The 24,921-nt window shown below is 41.0% G+C and overlaps 1 protein-coding gene across 2 annotated transcripts; it reads right to left on the bottom strand.

Moving 5' to 3' along the window:
• Positions 1-223: 223 nt before the first annotated feature.
• ankrd13d (ankyrin repeat domain 13 family, member D) lies at positions 224-24,617 on the bottom strand. Of its 2 annotated transcripts, none has more exons than XR_009709387.1 (16): positions 23,489-24,617; positions 23,167-23,302; positions 11,918-12,042; positions 11,306-11,351; positions 10,490-10,633; positions 9,972-10,161; positions 9,409-9,475; positions 9,127-9,208; positions 7,151-7,212; positions 6,700-6,830; positions 5,944-6,101; positions 5,318-5,431; positions 4,739-4,911; positions 2,097-2,176; positions 1,015-1,244; positions 224-561 (listed from the first exon to the last, which is right to left on the bottom strand). XR_009709387.1 is itself a non-coding variant. In XM_061252394.1 (16 exons), exons 1-16 carry the CDS (start codon positions 23,570-23,572, stop codon positions 498-500), a joined length of 1,896 nt encoding a protein of 631 aa, XP_061108378.1. In that variant the 5' UTR covers positions 23,573-24,616; the 3' UTR covers positions 224-497. The 2 variants fall into 2 exon arrangements, 1 of the variants encoding a protein (XP_061108378.1); XM_061252394.1 differs by having other exon boundaries at positions 1,015-1,254; positions 23,489-24,616.
• Between the last annotated feature and the right edge of the window lie 304 nt (positions 24,618-24,921).

The raw sequence follows: 24,921 nt of genomic DNA, 5'->3' as shown, positions 1-24,921 counted from the left end.
TCATCATCGGATTCATTATCATAATCTTTTTTAGGTTTAAGGTTAGATTTTGTTCACTCAAATTATCAAGACAGCAGGATTTTTACTTTTCAAAAACAAAACAATGTCATTATCTCCCCTTCTCTCTCCCCTTCTTCCTCTCCATGTCACTCATTATGTACAGTAGTGTCTTGTAATTTGCTGTAGCTGCACCTCACTGTCCCCCCCCCCCCCCCCCCCCTGGGCAATGTTTTATATTTGTTTTTCACTTTAGTGGAATAGTCACTAAATACAACACACTTTCTCAGCCTGTGTGGTAGTGACCATCTTAGCGCAGCGTGTGCCAGATCAGTCAGTACTGTATTGCACCATCTGCTCTAACGTGTCTCTTAATATAACTAATAATAAATATAATAATTTAACATTTCAGGAAAAAACACAAATAATAAATAAACTTGTTTGCTCCCCTGTTAAAACCACACCCACACACTCTTCCCACTACTTCACTTTCTGAGCAGCTACTTCTCTGTGAGTGACAGCTGCAGTATTCTCTCCAGCTCCTCCTCTTCCTCGTGCCTCTTCCTGTTAGGGGTCCAATGGAAATACTTTGTTAGCACGACTTGAAGCAGACTGGATTTAGGATTAGGATTTTTCCAGCCAAATTGGTGGAATTTTCACTGCCAACCAATATTTCCACCTGTTAACTAACCTAACGTGGCAATTATTTATGTCGCACTTCAGAACTAAAATCACAAGATAGATTCCATGTTTAGTAAGAAATCAGTTGGTAGTTCAGTCATATTTCAGGGTGGATGTGGATCATTGCTCTCCCACACAGTATAGTTTTACCCCCCTCCCTTAACAAACCACCTCTTCTCCTTGCTTTTCCTATCACTCACTCACTCACTCACTCACTCACTCACTCACTCACTCACTCACTCACTCACTCACTCACTCACTCACTCACTCACTCACTCACTCACTCACTCACTCACTCACTCACTCACTCACTCACTCACTCACTCACTCACTCACCTGTCCATCTCCTCTTGTTCCCTACAAGAGAGCTCCAAGGCGATACGCAGCTGCTCATCAAAGCTGCTGCTTAACGGTCCAGGAACCTGGGGCTCGACCAATGAGCTGTAAGCAGGAGGAGAGTGGACAGCTGGATCAGATGGGGACACCTGCTGCAGCTGGGCGGGCTCTGTTGGTCCCACTGACTCCCCCCCCGCCTCACTGGTAGCCAATGACAGTGAGAGGGATTCCTGGATTGCCCTATAAGGAAGTACAGGGACAGAATGAGAGACACAGAGAGGGAAGACTGATTCTGCAGGACAAAGATCATAAAGGGTTGCAGGACAAAGATCATAAAGGGTAGCAGCAATCTGCAGGTTTACCTTACTCTGTAAACTACAGGTTTAAAAAGCTCTTTAATTAACCCTAAACCATAGGTTTCAGCACTTTAGTAGTGGTAATTAAGCTCAAGAAAAGGATCAAACCGTTACACGGCACATAAAAGCACCAAATAAAAGAGTCAAGCTGTTATACAGCGAATAAAAGCACCAAATTTGGTATACACTTATACTAATGCAAACATCCGGGATTCATTTAATTTTAAATATTGTCCTTTCTTTTAACCATAGACTTTGTTAATGGAAATACACATTTCATGACGTTCGCACAGTGACATATACAAGAAAGAGATCTAACATTGCCGGCATCTTTGGGCATCCTTTTAATAATGTCTTAGGACCACCCAAGGGACAAGTGTAGCAAATACTATGTATTTATGAACTAATTTAGGTGCCTTTCAGGTCAATTGACAACTAAGTACGTGGCCATTTGAATTTGTTCAAGAACTTACTTGCTGTTTAACCTTTTTTTGGGCACCCCTTCTAGAATGCCTTTGAGGATCACCCAAGGGATATCTATACCAATTTTCATGCTTTTACCTACTTCATAATGTTTTCTTCACTACATTCCCTCTACTAAAAAGCCTGCAGGTGCTGTGGCCCCCAGGACTGGGGTTTGAGATCCCAGCTATATAAAGTTATAAATCTTCTGAAATCGCTAAACTACTTAGGGGTCCAACTCAAATATATCCGGTACACACTCACTTCTCGAGCTGAGAGTCCTCTTCATACAGGTGAGTCTGGGGCACAGGCCGACTGTTAGTAAGAGCCTCCCATATGGTCACCTAATGGGAAAGGGGCAATGCTAAATTCACTTTAATATTAACTGAACAAAAAAAAAAATTTCATTTGAGACACCTTTCAAGACAGCCAATGGATAAAAGAATACAATAAAAACAGCCAAACAAATAAAGATAAAATTAAAAAACAGTGTAATGTGTACACAACGTAAACAAGACAGGACAAGAAGGTGTGTGAGGGGGGGGTAAAACAGTGACCCTAAGAGTAAAAAGGGGGGAAGACACAATGCAGTGAGTTACAGAGTAGGCCAGTTTGAACAGGTGTGTTTTGAGGTGGGATTTGACCGTAGTGATTGAGTCCATAGAGTCAAACTGGCGAAGGCGTGGGGGCAAGGAGTTCCAGAGCCTAGGAGCGGTGCACCCATGGTGCTAAGGCATGAAGTGGGGATTGACAGGAAACCAGCTGAGGATGAGCGCAGGGAGCGAGAGGGGGTGTACTCGTGAAGGAGGTCAGAGAGATAGGTAGGAGCAAGGTTATGGAGGGCTTTGTAGGTTAGCAGAATGTATTTGTAGTGAATCCATTCTGAATTAGGGGTTTTCATTGCAAATTTAGAATAATTTGGAGCCTGTTCAGTAGTTTGGTGGGAAGGCCGGTAACAAGAGCACTGCATTAATCAATCCGGGATGTGACAAATGCATGGACTAAGACTTCATCGCTGTATTGAGACAGGGATGGGTGAAGTCTGGAAGGTGGAAGAAGGCAGTCCGGGTGATGTTGTTTATGTGAGGTGCAAAAGAAAGGGTGCTGTCCAGAGTGACGCCGAGGCTCTTGACTTGCTGGAGAGGGGAACAAGGAATCCATCAATGATGATGTTCGGGGGTGGGGAATTTTGGGCTTTGGCGAGGGTAGTTTTAGAGCAAATGAGCAGGGCCTCAGTTTTGCTGCCATTGAGCATCAGATAGCTCCTGCTCACCCAGTTCCTGATGTCCTGGGGGCAGGTGGTGAGGGAGGTGGGTGGAATGGCAGTTGTGGGTGTAGTGGAAAAGTAGACCTGTGTGTCATCGGCATAGCAATGAAAGTGAACACCATGGTGACAAAATATTGTGCCAAGGGGAAGGAGGTAGATGATAAATAAGAGGGGACCCAGCACTGACCCCTGGGGGACACCCAGTGAAACAACAGAACTCCTTGACCTGTGGTTCTTCAGTTGGACAAACTGTTGTCTGTTAGCAAGATATGATGAGAACCAGGAGAGTGCAACACCAGTGATCCCAATGCCAGCCAGGCGCTCCAGGAGTAGTGGGTGAGAAATGGTGTTGAATGCAATGCTGAGGTCAAGGAGGATGAGGATGGTGAGCAGTCCAGAGAAGAAATGTTTAGAGGGAGGGTTCTGGGAGGCTGAAGTAGGTGACTGACTGTAGAAAAAAAGAGCTATTGTGTTGCCTTGACCAGCAGTGATGAGGTTGGAATAATTTGGCAGTGGAGAGGGCAGCCTTGTAATGGAGCAGATGTTCAGCGTAGATTTGGGTGTGCACTGAAAGTCCAGTCTTTTTGCACAACAGCTCAAGTCAGCGACCAGTGGTTTTTAGCTGGTGGAGGTCAGCGGTAAACCAAGGAGTGGTGTGGGAAAAGGAGACTGCGGGCTTTCAGGGGAGCAAGGGCGTCAAGGGAAGTGGAGAGGCAGCCGTTGTAGTGGCTAACTAATTCAGCAGGGAAGGAGGGTGAGGGGAGGTCTAGGGTTGGAAATTGATGAAAGAGGAGAGATCTGTGGGGTCAATGTGTTTAATGTTTCTGAAGGAGATGGACCATTGCTCTTTTGAATTTGATAGAAGGGCGTGAACCTTAAAGAGCAAGACTGGTTGGAGATGGGGAACTCATCAGCGAGGTTACCGGGAGTGATACCAGCAGATTAAATTGAGTGTATGACCTTTGTCATGGGTTGGGAAGTTGGTATCACACATATTGTTCCTACCCCGAACAATATTCCATGGATCTGAGACAGCGGGAATGGAACAGGCCCGGTTCGGTTTAACTCCAAGCCAAGGTCCTCCTCGGGGATCGGTTGGATGGACAGCTGTACTGGCAGCAAGCCCATAGGGGGACCAGGCGCTGAGCCATCCAGGATACCGGTGGCAAGACCAGTACTAGTACTATTGTCATTGTTGTGCAATATAATTTGTGAGAAATTTTTCATGCGCCGGGAAACACCTGATTCCTTTCCCTTTTTATTATGGTTACAGTAATACGAATACATTGGAAAGCACTGCTCTCAGAATATCAGGGCAGATTCCCAAACTTGACATATTTATGGGAGGAGGGATGATTTTCAGAATCAGAACAGGCCGAGTTTTGAAATCAGAGCAAGATGAATTTGGGAATCAGTGGATGCTCAGTTCTCCTTCCAATGATTATCTTTTTTTGGGACCTTTGTAGCATGTGCTGTAAGTCAATCCTGCTTCAAGCCAATAATGTGCCACTGTCATGGTCAGGGTTTGATTTTAGCCCATGGGGCAAGTCGCTGCGGCAAGAGCTTGTGCTTGAACACCCCCTGAGGTCCTGCAGGGCACCCAAGGCACATGGCACAGGAATGCAGGGCAGGGCCTCACCTGGTCGCTCTCAGTGCCTGCGTCCAGCAGGCTCTGCTGAATGGCAAACTGCAGCAGGTTGTCATCTTCATCCCTCATTGGCTCGCTGCGGCCTGGCCCTAGGGTGGTGTAGTCAGGGGGGGGCTCAAACACGGAGGGGTCCACCTCACACTGCAGGGGAGGTAGGGTCTGCCCTGGATGGGCGGGGTAGAGGCGAGGAAATAAGGATAGAGAATGCCCCTTCAGTGCATCAATCATGAGAATAACTGCTACATTAAGTAAAGCAAACACTTCAGTGGAGAAATGCCTCCCAGGTGGAGAAACTGTGAGCAAGGTGATTAACCTGAATTTCTTATAGAAATAACAGCTACATAAATCATTTAGTTACTCTGGGTAAGGAATATTATTGTATTCCTTATGTGTTCTACTCATTATCAAGAGATATTATTCTCCAATAAATAGTAATCAATAAAAATGGAGGATTATAATCATTAGCTGCACTGTAATAGGAAGCCATGTACTAAATGGCTAAATGTGTTAAAGTGTTAAATGGTATCTGGGGTACACTGGGAGACAGTAATGTGATTAACAGTTGATTACCAGGCTCAGTGCTGCCCTCTGGTGTCAAGACTGTGACGGAACTGACAGGCTCATCGCAGCCACACAAGTTACTGAAAGTCACTCGTGCATTGAGCACGTGGAACAGCGGTATTTCTGAAAAAGAAACACGGTTTTTTGCTAAGTACAATGGATTTGGCATGAGGTATGGCCAAAGACCAGGACTTAATTTCTTTTTTTTTTTAAATAGCATTATTTTATCAGATATACTGAAATCAATGGGCAATAGTAGTTTATATGTGGTAAATTTTTTTCAGTTATTAACAAAAATCCTTCCCCCTAATTATCACTCTCTCTATTCCTTCTTGATTTCCCGTGATATCACGTCTCATATCTGTGGGGACACATGAGGTTGTAAGGTGAACACCTGTAAATGAGTTGCTTGTGAAGCTTCCGCTCTTTTAAGAGATGCCAGAAGAATTTCCTATCATATCCCACACTACAGTACTTTCTTCAGATTAGGGGTTTTCATTGCATTTAAACGTAATGCAAGTTAGAAATTCCTTCAGATGTCGGAAAGTCACGTAGATGAAACACAAATCTCTAATTCTGCCACCCCAACCCCCCTCCAGCCCCAACTTGCTCCTCTCAGGCAAGCGCTTGTTCACCTATTTTGACAGGAAAGCCAGGCGGCAGTCGCAGGGTGATGAAGTCACGCAGTTTGGCGAAGTGAGCATTAGAAATGGCCATGAGGTCGATGATGGGCGTGACCTGCTCCGCCAGGGACAGGGGATGCACCTCACTGAGCCAGAGTGTCGCCTTGAACCTGTAAACAACAAAGAATGACTCTCACTCTACAGCAGTAAACAACAGAGATACTGACACTCTACTGCTGTAAATAACAGAGATACTGACCCTCTTCTGCTGTAAACAACAGAGTCTGACAGTCTACTGTAATAATAGAGACTGACACTCACTCTACTGCTGTAAATAACAGAGAGACTGACCCTCTACTGCTGTAAACAACAGAGTCTGACAGTCTACTGTAATAATAGAGACTGACACTCACTCTACTGCTGTAAATAACAGAGAGACTGACCCTCTACTGCTGTAAACAACAGAGTCTGACAGTCTACTGTAATAATAGAGACTGACACTCACTCTACTGCAGTAAATAACAGAGACTGACACTCTACTGCAGTAAATAACAGAGACTGACACACACTCGACTAAATGCCTCTGTACATAAAATAGTGAATAAAGAGTTTCTCTCTTGGTGAGATACAGTAACTGTTTTGCTGGTGACAGTAAATTGGTATATTAGAACCTACTTCCAAACTTTACTGATGAGACAGTACTTGCGGACTTCACCGGTGAGAGACAAAGAGACAGTAAGTCTATACTTCACTAAAGAGAGACAGTACCTTTGTACTTTGCTGGTCAGCTCCACGGGTCTCCCAATGTCTCGGTTGTTAAGGGGGAACTCAGGGTCGAAGTACTCCTCTGCTGTGATAGCGGTGGGGTTGTGAGGGCTAGCGCACTGAGATATGTGACTCTGCAACACATGAGCCTCTCGGTCACACTATGTGAAATAATGTAAAATGTCTTTGCCATCTATGTTGCCAGGGTGGGTATAAATACATCTGTTGAATACTTTAAACATCCCATCTCAAAACAAACACACTGAAACAATTTAGTTTCATGCAAAAATGATTTATTTGCCAAAAGTCTTTCCTCTAAAGGATGTTTCTTTTTGGTGAGCTTCAGAAATTCTCACGGATTTCACATGAAATGATCCTTTCTACAAACACACAGATGTTGGATGATGAAGGCAGAAAAAAGGGCAAAGTCAATCAGGACGATGTCAACACTCACCCCATTATGAGCGACGTGCTGCTCTGCGATTCCCAGGAATGACTGCAGCGGAGTCTTTGAGCCTGGGAGGAGATAAATGGAGATAAATGTGATGGTCATTACTGCACAATGAATCAGCATGTCACCTTAGCACCAAATGAATATTACAAGGTTTGTACAGCTTGAAATTAAAGCACTTTTCCAGTGCTCATGATGAATAATCTGCACCTTGGATCTTTCCAATATCATCCAATTCAAAGGTTACTTTACATGCAATGGAAAAAAAGGTTGCTTTATAATTTCATAAATTGCCTTGCCTCATGAAATCCTTTATACCCACACCAAAGACTTTAATTCTCAATTTGATGCCACTTAAGATTTTATAGGCTACTCAATGTATATTTACAATCACCTAGTGTATTTGACATACTGTTTATATTTAATGCTCACTGTATCTTTTTTTTTTTTAATATACTGTTTTTGGCCAAGATGAAAAAGCAATTTTGTGAGTAAAGGATCAAGAGAGAACTATATGAATGATGTGCAAATACCACAAGACAATAATTTTGATTTAATTTGAAACCAAAATCAATGAGGTCAGTATAACATTCTAACCACATTGAAGGCATTGATACATACATTTTTATTATATTAAAAAGGGGACATGTGCGCCCTTGAGTCCCAACTTCTAGAATGTGCTGCTGCCACAGCTTTTCTACAGGATATGACATTTTCCAGTGGACATATCATTGGGATTATTGCATGTAGATCTTCAGCAAGATCTTATCTACAGTGTGGTATAATGCATAATTTAACAAAAAGGTCAAATAATCCCATCCCAAAAGTCACACGGATGATAATACGTTTGCCTACAATGAGAGTGATTAGCTACACTAAGAGGGGCTCATTTTTTAAATCCTATTAATACTAACAAACGTTATTTCCTGGCAAGGTAGTGATTTGTATGTTGCTATATCATTATACTAATTTGGTTATTTCATAATACATAAAAAAGAAACTGCCAAAATAAGTTTTCTGGAAAATAGCTTAAATTTGTTTGTCCTAACTTGTTTACTAACGATATGAATTTGAAGCACTGAATGACAACTGACGTTAGCTAGCAAGGTCAATAAATGTTAATTCCGTTTATTGATTTTATTACTGTGTACCGGCACATGCTACTTCAAAGAGACCACAGGGAACAGTGCAGGCACACTTGATCGGTGCCAGGGGCACAAACATTACAACTGGATCACTTTTGTTAGGCAATATACAAAATGTGAAATGATTTCGTTCTATTATAAGAAATATACATATACACTCATCAAACACTTTATTAGGAAAATTTCTACTTCATTACACCTACTTATTCATATGGTTATCTAATCAGCCAATTGTGTGGCAGCAGTGCAATGCATACAATCATGTAAATACAGGTCAGGAGCTTCAGTTAATATTCACATCAGCCATCAGAATGGGGAAAAAATTTGATGTAAGTGACTTTGACTGTGAAAAGATTGTTGGTGGCAGACAGGATGGTTTGAGTATCTCAGAAGCTCCTGCGATTTTCACGCACACTAGTTTGCAAAGAATGGTGCAAAAAACTAAAGAATCCAGAGAGCAGCAGTTCTGCAGACAGAAATGCCTTGTTAATGAGACCTCAGAGGAGAATAGGCAGAGTAGTCAAAGGTGACAGGAAGGTGACAGTAACGCAAATAACCACACATCACAAAAGTGGTATGCAGAAGAGCACCTCTGAACACACAGCACTAAGTCTAATAAATACCTCAAAGTGCTTGGTGAGTGTACAGTTTTAGGGGGAAAAATCCTGCATTTTCCAGGGATGTTCAAAATGCAAGCACATTTCTAACCTTGAAAGCACAGCATTTAAAAATCAAGCATTTTCCAAACTTTCCAGACTGTATAAACCCTGATATCATTACAATGACCAGATGCTCACCTGCTGATCGCTGACCAGAGATCAACCCAGTAATTACCTTTGCTCCTGGACTTGTCCTGGTCAGAGAGATGCTCTGTTCTGGATCGAGTCACCAGCTCCACATTACTGGCGCTGTACACCTGCACCAACGAGGTAACCCAGCTTACACTCTGAATCTCCATGGCAACAAAACTCCAGTCACGTAATTACAAATCAGCCATAAAATATACCTCATGGGTGAGGTCTCGCTGGTACTGCTGGAAGTTTAGAGATCCACATTTGCACATATACTTTATTCAGTTAATTCTTTTCCAGAGAATCTATTTTAACTCATGCTGACCTTGGCCTCATAACCGCTGACAACCTCAGTCTTCTCTGAGCGCCACCCCCAGATACCCGATTTGTTCCTGACAGGAGAGAACACCATCAATTCACACAGCTTTCACTTTTTCTTTCTCGCTCTCCCCATTCACATCTTTCTCACAGCCCAAAACATTAACCTTCGCCTAGACAATGCTCTATGCAAGCAATTATTAATACTGATACCATCCATGGGCCAGGACACTTAAGCAAAGGCATTCAAAGAACCCAAGTCAGGAAATACAGTCCTCATGGGGCCTTGTCGCCCTCAGCCCCTTGTGGTGTCATGACCAGGTCGCACAAGGTTCTATAAGGTGTTCGTAAAGCATCTCTCATAGGAGATATTGAAGGTCTTCAGTTAGTTGTTCAGGTCGAGGGCAATATTTTTAAAGCACTTGTGTCTCAAAGGCGATGATGCAGGTGTTGAGACAAGTGTTTAGGAGAATGCCCAGGTGTTTTTATAGCATTCACCTCTTGAGGTTCATGTTGCAGGTATTGAGGTCAGTTTTCAGGTGAGTGCTGAGATGTTAGTAAAGCGCTCACCTCTCAAAGGCGATGTTGCGAGTGTTCAGGTGGGTGGACACGATGGGGGAGGTGAGGCGCTGGGCAGTGTTCTCCTGGGAGGGTAACATGGCCGCCAGGAGGGAGGAGGCATCCCGGGGCGAGAGGGACAGAGGCTCGGTGTACACCACTTGCTTCTCATGGTCCACCTCCATCACCACGGCCCCACTCTCTGTGATAGGAAATATGCGGAGGGACAGCCTGTTTCAGCACCCCTAAAACCCCTCCAAAACCCATCTGGGTGTACATTAAAATACTTTTTGACATCACCTTTATCCCTCCATGGATAACTTATGTTTTATGCAATTCCCTCATACATCCTAGCACACGCAGCCACCATCATTGTGCAGAATGCTCTCTCACCAGATGTAAAGTCAATCATGGCTCATTTGGAACCAACCTGAAACCACCTTGCACAGACAAACTCAAGCACTTGCTCTGGTGAGCTCATCAGGGAGGAGGCCCAAAAAGGTGCTCCTTCTTGGCACTCCATCTCTCACCTCCACCCTTGAAGATGTAGCTGCGTCGGCCCTTGAGCCAGGTCATGTGCTCAAACCCCAGCAGGGTGGTGTCGACGCGGAGACAGGACCCACTCTTCCACACCCGGTACACATCGCTGGGGCATACCTTGGACACCAGCGGCACTGAGGGTGAAATGGGACATTGTCTACAGAGCAGGAAAAGCTGCTTCCTCCTCAATCCTGTCTTTCCTTTTACAATGAGCCAGATCCCTTTTAAACCATGTTAATGGCCACATTTCAGCAGATAGCAGGCAAAGTTATTTTCTTTAAAAACGTACAAAATAAAGAGAGAGATGTTGAACTCTGTAGAGAAGTACACCAATACATCTCCCAAAAACTTTTCAACATATACAACTTAAAAATAATATAAAACGTATAAAACAATACATCAAGGATCCCAACCTGGGGCCTGAGAAGTTGGGAGGGTCGAAACCGAACCGAAACAGAAATAATATATATTTTTGGATGAAATTAAGTGTTTCTGGTTTACATGTCCTATTGTCCATATTATTTGGACAAATGGATAAAACATGCTTGATACAGAATTGTAGTATGAGACATTTTTGTTGTACTAGTGTGTTAAATAGCTACTGTACTGCAGGCATGTGAGGGGAAGGTGTCTGCAATTGCCCATTTTACTGAGGGGCTCCTCTGGTACAACAAATTGGACACAATGGCCACAAATTTTAGAATCAGCAGCAAGAGCTGTTCACCAGAGTGTTTCTGAAATACTTCAGTGAAACCTACAGCCCAGCTCTCATGCACACATGCACACACACACACACACCTGCTTACCCCAGCTTGTGAACTCCCATTTCATCTCCACATAGAAATCACGTGCCTGTCGTTCCATGAGAAGGGAAACAGAAGGCAAGTTAATTCAGTTCTTTCACAAAGTTCTCAGTTCTCAAAGTTGAGCCCGTGGGACCCCTATATACAGTGCTGTGAAGGAGTATTTGACTTTATTTTTTATTTTTCACACACAATGGTTTCAGATCCTTAAACAAAATATAATATCAGGAAAAGGGAACTAGAGTAAACACAAACCACATTTTTTAAATTACTATTTCATTCCTTTAATGCAAAAAGTTATCAAACAACCAAATCACCCGTGAAAAAGTCATTGCCCCCTTAATCTTAAAAACTGGCTGTACCACCTTTAGCAGTATAACTGCAACTGAACAACTCCAGGAAGCAAATACTTTTCCTTCCAACCACAAGCAGACAGCAATCCCAGCAATAACAAGATGTTAATTTTTCTTTAATATTCAAGTACACTTTTCATGTTTTGAGGAATTCTTCAGTGTTCGAGTTATCTGTGAGTATCTCACCTGTGCAGTATCAAGGTTATGTTACTCACCTGTACGGTTTACCTGTGACAGACCCAGGAGAATGGGAATCTGTTACCTGTCGCAGTTTGCTGAGCAGCTCTGGGATGCCAGCCAACCTCTCTGTTGCCCTCTTATAATCCCTGTACTGAAGCACCAGCTGCACCAGCTCTGGGTCCCCAGTGCTCACCGCCTCCTGCAACACTACACATAGCACAAGTACATGGGTTTTAACCCATTCATACCATTACACATATGTCAGGAGTACATGGGTTTTAACCCATTCATACCATTACACATAGCACAAGTACATGGGTTTTAACCCATTCATACCATTACACATATGTCAGGAGTACATTGGTTTTAACCCATTCATACCATTACACATATGTCAGGAGTACATGGGTTTTAACCCATTCATACCATTACACAGGTCAGGAGTACATGGGTTTTAACCCATTCATACCATTACACATATGTCAGGAGTACATGGTTTTTAGCACATTCATACCACTACATATATATCAGCAGCCTGTTGCACCAGTATAACGTCAGTTTGAACGTGCGCCATAACTTCATATAAACCGGCTGCACCAACTGATTTAGTTCCAACGTAGAGTTAAGAGACAACTTAAAATGTACACCTACTCCCCCTACTAAGTGTAAAGACATTCCTAAAACAGCCATTGACATAGCCAGGGCTTAAAGCAAGAACAAATGCCTGAAATGTATTGTTCAGAATAATCTGAAAGTCTTCTGATAAGGTGGTGGACTAATTAAAGCAGACACTAATTCAAAAATAACAAGCAACAATAAATAAATACATTGGAAATGGTTAAATATCTAACCTGCCATGCTTATTTATGTTTACAGTCATGTTGATTTAATGTACAAACTAAAAAATAAACCAGCTTTCCTGTCTTTAATTGCCAAATTTGCATATAGGCAAAAAATAACTGACATTTTGTTATCCATTGTAAGCAATCAAGTTCTCTGCCATCTCCGTTTCAAAAGTGTGGATAATGCCAGATTCTGTGGGATGTTTGTGCTTACAGAGATTGAAAGGCTATTCCACAGAATCTGACATTGTCCAAACTTTAAAGCAGAGAATAGAATTTCCCCTATTATGCAATATATTTAGCCAAATTTGTATGTAATTTGTTCAGTAGGTCATTGTCAGACATAGCATCCTACCAGAAGGCAAGATTACTTTCAACAGAAAACAAAATGTCCGTTCATTTTTGTGGCTCATATAGATATATATTTTTATGTAAATAAATGACAGTAGGAAACAATAACTGAGATGAGACATTCTGTAATCGCTTCATTCATCTACAAAAACATGTCTTGAGTGTTTTGTGTTTTATTAGACGGGGGAGTAGTTATACTGACTGCAAAACTGAGTTTAAATGTGTAGGAAAAGGTTTTTTAATTATATCGTAAATTTGCAGGCAAAAATGTAGGGGAGACAAAACTAACACAAACTAGCACAGGGCATGTTGAAACATGGGGGATTTTTCATAGCTGCATTTGCGCAAGAACGATGGGCTTGTATTATAGCAATGCACTTCTGATGTGTGAGTGGCAGGGTGATTTGAAAGTTACATCGGTAATCCAGGTTCTATGAATAAAGGTCAACACGCCACCATATGGGTCAAGCCTCACCAAGGTTGAGCTGTGAAGAAACAAATTAACCACTCCCTTCTGATACAAAAAGGTAATCTGTTTGATAAAAAAAAATGCTAGGAAATGTATCGGATATTCAATACTTTTGGAGGGAACTTCGTTCTTAACGAAGCGTGTAAATATGGGATTAATTTATTAATCTGTTGTTTTGCTTTGTTTTTATGTGAATCATAATAATGACAGATATACACTCACTGAGCACGTTATTAGAAACATTTTTACTTTCTTACACCTACTTATTCATGCGATTGTCTAATCAGCCAATTGCGTGGCAGCAGTGCAATGCATACAATCATGCAGATACAGGTCAGGAGCTTCAGCTAATGCTCACATAAGCGGAATGATTGGTGGCAGACAGGGTGGTTTGAGTATCTCAGAAACTACTGATTTCCTGGGATTTTCACGCACACTAGTCTCTAGAGTTTGCAAAGAATGCTACACAAAAAAAACAGAAAGAAAAAAAAACTGTGAGCAGCAGTTCTGCAGACAGAAACACCTTGTTAATGAGAGACGTCAGAGGAAAGTGGCCAGACTGGTCAAAGCTGACAGGAAGGTGACAGTAACGCAAATAACCACACATTACAACAGTGGTATGCAGAAGAGCATCTCTGAACACACAACGCATCTCTGAACACATAACACATCATAACTTTAAGTGGATAGGCTCCAGCAGTAGAAGTCTGAAAAATAAATACCTAATAAAGTGCTCACTGAGGGTATTTTCAAGAATTGTATACATGCGTGTAAATCACTTGCCAAGCAAACTTTGCACTCAAGAGCACAATAGTCTCTTATTCTGGAGGAGCATTTCCATTTGCTTTCTCAAAATCACCTCAAGGTATAGGCCTATACTATATTCATTGTATGGGTTTGCAGATTACATTTTTTACAGCACGGTATGACTTCAGGTTATGTGGAAATTAGTTTCCAAACATTAGAGAGTTAAGGTGGTCCACATGTTTCCTATTTAATCCCTAAACACACACACACACACACACACACACACACACACACATACGGCTCCCCACTTTTGTCTCTCCATTTCTTATCTCCAGACCAGGCCTGGTCTTTTGAAGTTCCCTATGGCCCAATGGTGAATTCGGAATTAGTCCCCTGACAAAAGATAAACCAACATGAAGACCAGAGAGCTGTCTCTGGGAGAAAAGCAAGCCATTTTAAAGTTTAGAAAAGAGGGGAAATCGGAGCCATTGCACAAGAATTGGGGACAACTTGTACAATAACTTGGAATGTCCTGAAAAAGAAAGTGTACTGCTGGTGTACTGAGCAACAGTCATCAAACAGGTCGACCAAGGAAATCAACAGAAGTTGATGAGAAATTGTGCGAGCTGTGAAGAAAACCCACAAAACATCAGTCAGTGACATCTCCACAGGGCAGTACCCCTCAATCAGCTGTTCAAAGAAGACAGCAATATAGAGGCTGTCCCACAAGATGCAAACCACTCATGTATGCCTACTGTAATCCATGCCATTATTTCAACATTTATAAAATAATATAATTTTATCATTGAAAAGCATGTTCTGCTGCCCAATAAAGTTAGAAAAATGCTTTCTGCAGTCCACTCTGGCCCCACTCTAATGATGATTGCCAATGTAAACTTTTTAGGGTACCTCTACATCAGTGGTTTCCAACCACTGACCTTTGGAAAAACCGGTCTTTGATTTCAGAGAGAAGCAGAATGGGCTATGCCTTCATACTATAATATAAACAATAGAGCCTACCGATCACAGTTCAAAAGTCAGTCATCTAATCACTTTGTGATTAAAGCAGAAGATATGGATATAGAGGAATAGCACTGTTTTTGTACAATAGGGTAGGTCATATGGATCGCTCTTAATCATGTGACAATTTCCTTGATAATGTTGGAGGACAAGCGGCCATTCACTTTTAAACTAGGCCTAGATGACATGGCACCCATTAAAAAATATGTGATATGTGAATATGTGAATTATGATGGTGCCCAGTCAATACCAGTTTTCATATAAAGGTTAGATGGTTGACCTGTAACAGAAGAAAACATATTTAAGGGGGGATAGTGACAATTTATTTTCCAGGGACAGTGCACATTAATCAACCTTTTTATAGTTTCCACATTAATAATTTAGACGTTAAATTATGTTCCAGAGTTAGCTCATGAGATAATTTTCATCAATAGTCGACACAGATGGACATAAAATTACAAACAAAATCCCTTTTAGTCTTCTTCCATGATAAAAAATGTTAATGCATATTATCATAGCACCCACTTGGCCAAAATATATATATATATATATATATATATATATATATATATTGTTAAGCCAGAAAGAAATTGACAAATAACTTGCTTTATGGATGTGTTGCAAAAAGACAGGTATTTTGGGGAGACTATACCCTTTCTAAAAACTGTGAATTTTAAAGTCTAATGCAGAAAGTTTGATATCCATGTAATGTAGGAGGCTTGGCTGAACATAAAAATAGCCATTTTAAAATTATATTTTATATTTTTGTCAATTTTTACGAGGAGATACCAGCGTTACAGATGTGATTCCATTGTGTTATGGATGTGACACGTCTGAAATTCACACTTCCCAATAAAATTTAATCATAACAACGGCCGCCAAATAGCATTGATTTCAATCCATTTTTTTATTTTTTTAATTTAAATTTTTTTCCAGATTTTTCCCTTTTTCTCCCAATTTGGTAGCCAATTGTACCTCGTCTGATTCAATTGGAGGTAGTCGTATTAGATGTACCGCCCGTACCCCGTCCCTCGGCGGCCCGAATGAGAGCGACACGCCTTCTTCAAGCCGTCTCGTCTCGTGCCCGTTGCCGTGATTCCGAGGCGCCCGAGGTGCTTATTGTGCGGCGATCTAATAACCCTGCCAATTATTGCTGCCCCACGTGAGCCGGCCAAACTTGGCTTTTTGGCAGGACCGAGAATCAAACCCCGGTCCCCAGTGTGCAACTGCAGCAAACCGCAACCGCAAGTCTGCTGCGTCTCAGCCTGTGGCGCCACCGCAGCTCACCCAATTTCAATCCATTTTTAAGCATTTTCCTGTTTTCAGCCTGCATTTTATCACATTTCAAAATGGTAATCACAGGAAGGAATTAGTAGGCGAAGGACACATTGATGACTGATAAATTCTCATTGTAATGAAGTCCCCAGTTACAGTTTCCTAAGTACATAAAAGAGCATGCAGGTTTCTAGAAAAAGGTCTTGTGGACAGATAAGACCAAGGTTTACTTGCATCAGAGTGATAGCAAGAGCAAACTGTGGAGACTAAACAAAACTGCCCAAGAACCAAAGCTTTTGAAATGGAACAATGATTATGAGGTTATAGTGCAGACTGTCGTGTTTAATTTGAGGGTATTTACAGCCATATCAGGTGATCAACATAGGAATGACATCCCTTTTAACACACAGTCCTTCCATTTTAGGGGACCAAAAGTAATTGACAGTTGGCTTCTTCGCTGTTCGTGATTAGTTCGGTGTATTCAATTTCTACATAGTGCAACTTTCAGTATCTAGTCTTGATTCTTGGCTTTTGATAACCTTTGGAGCCAACAAGAGGACCAGAGTTGTGCCAATGACAGTCAAGGAAACCATTATGAGATAATAAGACAAAAACAGTCAGAGATACAGTACTGTGCAGAAGTCTTAGGCACTCTAGACTTTATTATATTTATGTTTATTTGTGTGTGTGTGTGTGTGTGTGTGTGTGTGTTATAAAAGAACACATTTGAGATTTCCAAATATTCATTTTCCAAAAGATTTAATTTTACATTTTTGTATTTAATTTTAAAAAGTAACATATTATTCGAAGCAACTGACTACTTTTTACATAAAAACTTGATCAAGGCTGTCTGAGATCAGAAGCAAGAAGCCAACCAAAGTCTGCAGAAGAACTGTGGCAAGTTCTCTAACATGTTTGGAATAACCTCCTAGCTGATTGTCTTATGGAACTGCAGGACAGCATTGACTATCTCAGAGAAGTGAAGCAGTTTTAATGCTGAAGGGTGGTCACAAAATATTGATTTGATTCCTTAACTTCTGCCAAATTGCTAAAATGTAATGTAAAATGTATAGTACGTTTATTTCACTGAATTATTTTTGAAAGAATCTTCATGTGTAAATGTAATTTAATGAAATGTTTTTGTATGCTCAGCTTGAAATTACTATTTAATTAATTTGTGCCTGAGATAGGAAATGGTGAAATTGTACGTATAAATATAGATTTTTATTATTTAGTGGGTAACCGTACAACGTGAGACCTGAGAAATGTATAACTACAAAGCAACTTAAACAGAAAGATATGGACAAAGGCTCTGTACTAAACAATTATAGAATTGTACTGAAACAGTGTACATATTCTTGACGTGCAGATTCTCAGAAAGGTATACATGCAGTGAGCTCCATCATTTTTGGAATTTTTTCATTTTATTTCTGTACTACACAATTTAACATTTGTAATCAAACAATTCCATGAGATCAATTTCTGGTGTAGCCTACTGTATTCCCACATTTGGACTGAAATAATACAAAATTATTATTTTTTTTTTTTTGTATTCTATTCGCATAAAACCCTGAATATGACAAACATGAAACTCCGGTATGTGAAACAAACTATTGGGAAGAAAGAAAATATTGAGTTTGGATGTTAGAATTCCATGTGACTTGTCTTTCACTTCAGTGTAAAAGGGAAACATTGCAGTTTCCCTGAATAGAAATTCCAAAAAGGTCCACATGGACACCTTATTATGTTGGATGATGAAGTTAGGGAAATCGGTGAAATCGGGATTCTAGATGCAACATGAATTGGCCAAGCTCTGATCACGTAGTAAACCAATGGGCATACTATGTATATAAGGAAACAAATGGTTGAGAGTTGTGCATTTTTGTCTAGAAGTGGGGAAAGATAATTTATTTCAAACCGTTCAGCTTCAGAAAAAAAATAATATGGTTACAATTCTTGAACCCTTTTGACTTGGCATAATCCTGGTCTCTTCTGAAAGGTAACCATTTGGGGGTTGTTTTCCAAGAATCAGAATTTCTCAAAATATTACTAAAACAAAGTTACAGAAGCTCAAAAACAGTGAAAGTGGAAGATCCTTTTCTCACTGAATATAGTTTATGTTTTCGAGTGTTTACAGATTATTGTGTCTTTGGCTGGTGCGCTTAGAGACACAGTGGAGTCATAGCCACAACACTGGACAAATCCCCTTTCACATTCGATGACAATATCATGAAAAATGTGCAATATCTGCACATGAAGATCATAGAACATAAAGACAATAATCATAATAATACCAAATTAGATACTAATATATTCATTGAGGTGAATTGAGGTGAGATTTTAATCAAATATCCAACACCCATCAACAAGTCAAACATATTCCACAATCTCAGATTTATTTAATTTATTAACAATCTATGAACTGATCACTGAAAATGCCCTCTATTGTGGAGTGTTTTCACTGTCTGGCTCAGAAATATTCACTCAGACGAGATTCCTTGGAACTACTAAGTTGTTGACGGCATTTTTTGGTGTAAAATCTCAAGAACTGTATTTGCCGAAGGCAACAGTCTCAGTGTGCGTATTGAAAATGCTACGGTTTTGTTACACAGAAGAAAAAATGTTGTTTTGTTTCATGCAAGCAATGTAATGTCAATGCAATGTAATGTCATTAGGTAAAATGCTTTTCAGTCATCACGTCAATAACATCCCCGTAGTTGGTTCTTTGTTGAGCAGATATGATACTGTATATTCTTACACACGGATAGGGGTGACACATATTCTCTGAAACCGCATTACCGATACTGGTCAGAGAAACCCATACGTGGGCTCATCATGTTCCAGACAGCCTATACAGAACATAGATAATATCATTCTTATGTACATTTACTTTTGTAGAAGTATGCAACAGCAAAACTGACAACAATGAAGTAAACAATGGACATTCTATCAACGTTTCTCCAAGTTTCATGTTTTTAGAATTATAAACTCTTATGCATTTGCTTCACTGGACCCTTACTGTGAACAGGACACTGACATTACCTTATTTCCTGCAGTATGTTGATTTCCAAAATGCAGAGAAGGTGAGGTCCCCCCAGGCTTGTTTTGCCACCCACATTACAAAATAAGGAACTGTTGTTGCTAAAGCAATGACATCTTAAAATAGGTCATACTGATAGAACCGTGAGTATAACGCTTTGAAACGGTATATCCTGTTACCATAATAATTGAAACTTGTGTAGAAGGCAGAGCCACACTGAAACAGTGTGTGCAAATTACAATTTAATGTGTCATTTATTTCCCAAAAATATTTTTTCGCCAATCTGAGACGTCCAGGGATTGTATTGCAATTGTACACAATAAGCAATAAACAAACAATTACTCTCTTCAAAAAACGTAGCCTCATTTTTGCACACATACCAAAAATGACTTAACTGTTGTTGGGGGAAAAATGCCCTTTTTAACATTTCACCGGTGAGCATCGTCTGATGAAACAGATCCCAGTAAAAGACAAGAAGCTGGCCACTAACATTTATCAGTATTTAGTCTTCTGAATACCCATTGTTGAGCTTGCTGTAAGACCGGAATGTGCTAGCTAACCCCTTCCAGGAGAAGCTGAGACATTAAGGTCAAAGGCTGTCTGTCTGCTGGGAGAGAGACAGAGAAAGACTCCTAGTAAGCACTTCATTCAGAAAGTGGTCATAAGGATTAAAAATAAAAGGTTATTTTTAACCATGTGATTGTCTTCATGTTAATACACATTGCAGCAGCAGACAAAATGCAGCTATGTTTGGGCTATCGACTGAACCTCTCTCGCAAGCCACTTTCATTTGTGCACACCAAACATTGGACCTCACGCGCAAGGTTTCAGTTCCTCACACAGGTTTTCAATTGCCCACACATGCTAACTGGACCCTACTAACTAAGTAGGGATCTCTCGCATGCAAAAATAATTCATTTCCTGAATGACTTGTCCACAACAGCGCCTTATAGTCAACTCCTCTCCTTTGCTCTTTGCTCCACACACTTTCAGGTAAGAGAGGAGTGGTACTGGGGGAGCAAAGGCAAGGAGGAGGGTACAATAGGTAACTCTGTTAACTTTGTGTTAACTCACCCTCTGCCTGTGTTTATATTCAAAATATATAGTTGACACTCCAAAATATTGTATAACTGTACAATAATTCAAGCTTGTTGGTTGAAAATTGGTTCTAATTGCCACAGCCAATGACATTTCAACGTCAGTGCGTTTACAGAGAAGGGGGAGGGATAAACAGTGTTCAAAAGTGTGCTGCTATTCCTCTTGACCGTTAGATGTCCAAAATTACCTATTGTACCTTTAAGTAATGAGACACACACGGTAGTTAGCCAGCTAGCTAGAGTTAGCATGGGTTATCTAGTTCCAGTGACTGACAAAGAGGTTAGGACAGGGTTATCCTAAAGTTTAGGATTTAGGACAAGCGACATACAGTTGATTAGACTAAGCAGGAGACAATCCTCCCCTGGAGCAATGCAGGGTTAAGGGCCTCGGTCAAGGGCCCAACGGCTATACGGCTCTTATTGTGGCTACACCGGGATTAGAACCACCGACCTTGCGTGTCCCAGTCATTTACCCTAACCACTACACTACAGGCCGCCTCATACATGAACGCATTTTCATATTCCTGCTTATATTGTCACAATTGTGCTGGTTCTCCCCTACTGATAAATTAAAGTGAACTGGTGTTAGCGCCCTCTAAATCGGTGTTATCATGATCTGTGTTTTCTGTTATCTGTTTTTGTCTTAGTCCTTAGTGTTTCCATATCTTGTTACCCTCTGTGCTCACCATAGTCTGTCTGTCATTCACTCCATTCATTAATTTCACCTGTGTCTCAATTCCTGATTGTTTTGCACACCTGATTATATTTCACCTTTGTTACCTGTGCATTTAAACCCCTTCCGTTTTTCGACCCTTTGTTTTCGACTTGTTTTGTGGATTATCCTTCTGTTCTGATTCAACCTGCTTTGATTTACCGATTTGTGCTTTTGGTTTTCAATTCTGTTCATCTGCCTGTTTGGACTGTTTTCAACCCTCTGCCTGTGACCGTGACCATTCTTTGGATTATCTGTGTTGTTTCTGTTTGCCTGGATACTGGACTATAGCTTAGACTTTCGAAAACGAACTGCCTACTTCTACATTATCCCTGTTTGCTGGTTCTCGACCCCTGCCTAATAAAGTTAATAAAGACTAACTTGAATATCTGCGGTCTCACTATAGGGTTCGTTATTCTGGGGCCTGACAGTTAATAAATTTATGAAACCTGAGTAAAAGATTGTACCCTGTTGTTGGGTAGCTACAAGTTAGCTGACAAAGTCAATTTTTTAAAACAAAATTCAATTGGATTATTTTTTAATACAACTGTTTTATTCTTATAACAGTAAGGCAATTGATTAATTCTTCTAATTAATATAGTTGGATATAATTGTGATCTAATTGTTGAGAGTATACGATTGTACACTTGTTTCTGTGAAACCTATTTGGCAGCAATTGTTGCTGCATTTCACATGTGGCCCAAGCATGCATACACTGTCAGTTCACTGCCGGCTTATTTGCATAGATGAATACTACTTTTCTTGTCGTTTTTGTAGTTTTCTGATTATTCTTGTAGGACAAAAATTTGGGCTGAACTCCAGGCACTGCTCATCACCTGGCTTGTACTATTCCTATGGTGAAGCATGGTGGTGGCAGCATCAGGCTATGTGGGTGTTTTCCAGCAGCAGGGACATGGAGACTGGTCAAAATTGAGGGAAGGATGAATTCAGCCAAATAGAGAGAGGGCCTTGGAAAAAACCTACACCAGAATGCACGCAACCTCAGATTGGGGCAATGGTTCACCATTCAGCACAACAGTGACCTGAAGCATACAGCCAAGACACCGCTGGAATGGCTTCGTGGCAAGTTTCTGTCTGTCCTAGAGCGGCCCAGCCAAAGCTCAGATTTAAACCCCATAGAACATCTGTGGAGAGACCCGTAAGACGGCAGTTCACAGACACTTCCTGTACAATCTGAGAGATTTCAGCTTTTGATTTTTAATACATTTGCAAAAGATTTTTCACTTTATCATAGTGGGTTATTGAGTGTAGATTGATGGCAATTATATCAATTTGAAATTAGAATTAGAATTTACTACAACTGAATACGTTCTGAAGCCACTGTATAACGCTTCTGTAATACATTTTCCTATCTGGAGTGAGGATAGGCAAACGGACATTACCAAGACGCCAGTACAAGACTACAAGTATCATTCATGATCCACTGAGATTGTTGTATCCATGTAATTTTGGTCAAAAATCAACCAAAAGTTCTGTGGAAATTTACTGAGTGACCCTTTAACACGTGAAATATCTTGCTAGGTCACGTGCCAGGACAGATCCCCTGGAGTGTATCGTCCTCTCTGGATAGCAAAATGAACCTACTCCCGTTACCAACGTTCTTATAGTTCTTATTTGCGTCTTTTTTCAGATAAATATTTAACGGTATAGTGAGAACCAATTTCACTAACCCGCTTTATTTGATGGAAATATGCTTGTTGTTAGTTATATATCCCATCCCTTTCAGCCCACACCCATCCACCCCCAATCTCTTTTACCTGTCCAACCCTGGGAGTTACTGTGCGTGGGGTCTGCAAAGTGCCTGAGCAGCACGCGCGTGGATTCCAGGTGGCCCAAGCACACGGCCAGCTCTAGCGGGGTACGTCCTCGCGGGTCCAGCCGCTCCACATCTTGCTGCAAAGTGAACGAGAGTGGGTCAGCGCGGGTGCGGTACAGGCAGACACCGACTAACTAAGCCAAACAGCAGCCTGCCCATTATGCGGTGTCAGTGTCACCATATTTTACAGTGATGAAATAGCACGCATTAAATTACAGACGCTCTTCGGCACAGTTATTATAATCATTAATCGGCTAACTTACCTGTTTTTTATGTAGTTCTCTGTCTAGCTCTAGGTATTGGTTGCTCCACACAAGGTAATGTAAAGGAAATTCTTCTTGAGCCATTGCGTACTGCCGTTAGGTAGCTCACAGCTAGCTATAATGTTGCAGCCCTCCACTCTTCCGTCAGCTGTATTAACTGTTAACTGGTTAGCTACAGTATCTGTTTGACTACCAAGGGGGTGTCAACACAAACAAAGCACCTTTTTGGATTAGCAGCCTTCAAACATATCACATTTTTAATATCAGATATTTAAAATATTAATAAACGCCTAGGAAATTGATGCTCCGCCGGTGTATCTTTCTTGGTTCCCTGTCGGCAAACCCACCTAGTGGTAGCTGAGTTTCGCCAATGTTAGCAGCTGGCTAGAAATAATAGTTAGCTGGCTAGTTAAGTCCAGTAATTTGTCAGTGAAAATGTATTGCGATAAACACCAACAGTAATCCCAAATTGTTTATTACATAAATTACGCGTATTTAAATATACAACTGAATGTTACACATATCAGTGCATTATTTGGTTTAAACTGTTTTCAGAATTGTTGCTAGCTAACATTATGTGGCTAATCGTTTCCATGTTAAGGTTAATATCTTAGCGAAATCAAGTAAGCCAACTGCTTGCTACTCAACTTCCACGGAAATTAGCGATCATATTCATTTATATTAAAACAACAGTTCTCGTTTTCTTCCGCGTTTTGGTTTGATTGCGATTATTTCTTAGCATCCCTCCGTTCCTCGCAGTCACTGCGGGTTTTTTTCTTCGTCACTGCCAAAACCAAACGCCGGTCGCGGCCTACTTTCCATTTCTCATCCAGGTCACTCGCGTTGGCGCTACGACCGAGAAGTGTGGATCCGACACCTGGCGCTCACAATCGGCCTCCCGGCCTCCGACCTGCTCGCAATTCTGTCAACCCTTTCTAACTCAACCGCACGAGCTTCGGATTCTGTGCTTTCAATTTTTCCATCTTCACGCGAAAACTGAACTAAAAATTGAAATTACGGATTTCCTCATCTTTTTTTCCAGTAAAATCGGATTATTTTATTTTCACGTCATTGTGGTTTTAGTTCCAGGTTACGTGAGAGAAGCGAGCGAGGGAGGAGAGATGTGCAGTGGAAGAGAGTCGGGGGATTTAATTATTTATTTCTTCCATTTTTTTATTTATTAGCTAAATTATTCATTTCAAACGGTCAACCGCGGCGCGACGTTAGTTTGGCAACAGGAAGCTAGATAAATACTATTGCAAGGACTTGACAACAGATCAAACGATGGCAGAATAATAAATACTGCAGACACATGAAATTCTAATCTAAAAATCACCGCCGATTTGAGATTACTAAACCGATTGTGGCAATTCTAACTGCCCACGTCTTTTAAGATTTAGCTACAGGCCTGTGGTTAAAAGGGTATACCAATT

The sequence above is a fragment of the Conger conger genome, chromosome 8 (genome assembly GCF_963514075.1).
Source record: "Conger conger chromosome 8, fConCon1.1, whole genome shotgun sequence".
In the NCBI taxonomy this organism is placed as follows: domain Eukaryota; kingdom Metazoa; phylum Chordata; class Actinopteri; order Anguilliformes; family Congridae; genus Conger; species Conger conger.
This window is presented reverse-complemented; position numbering and strand designations above follow the sequence as displayed.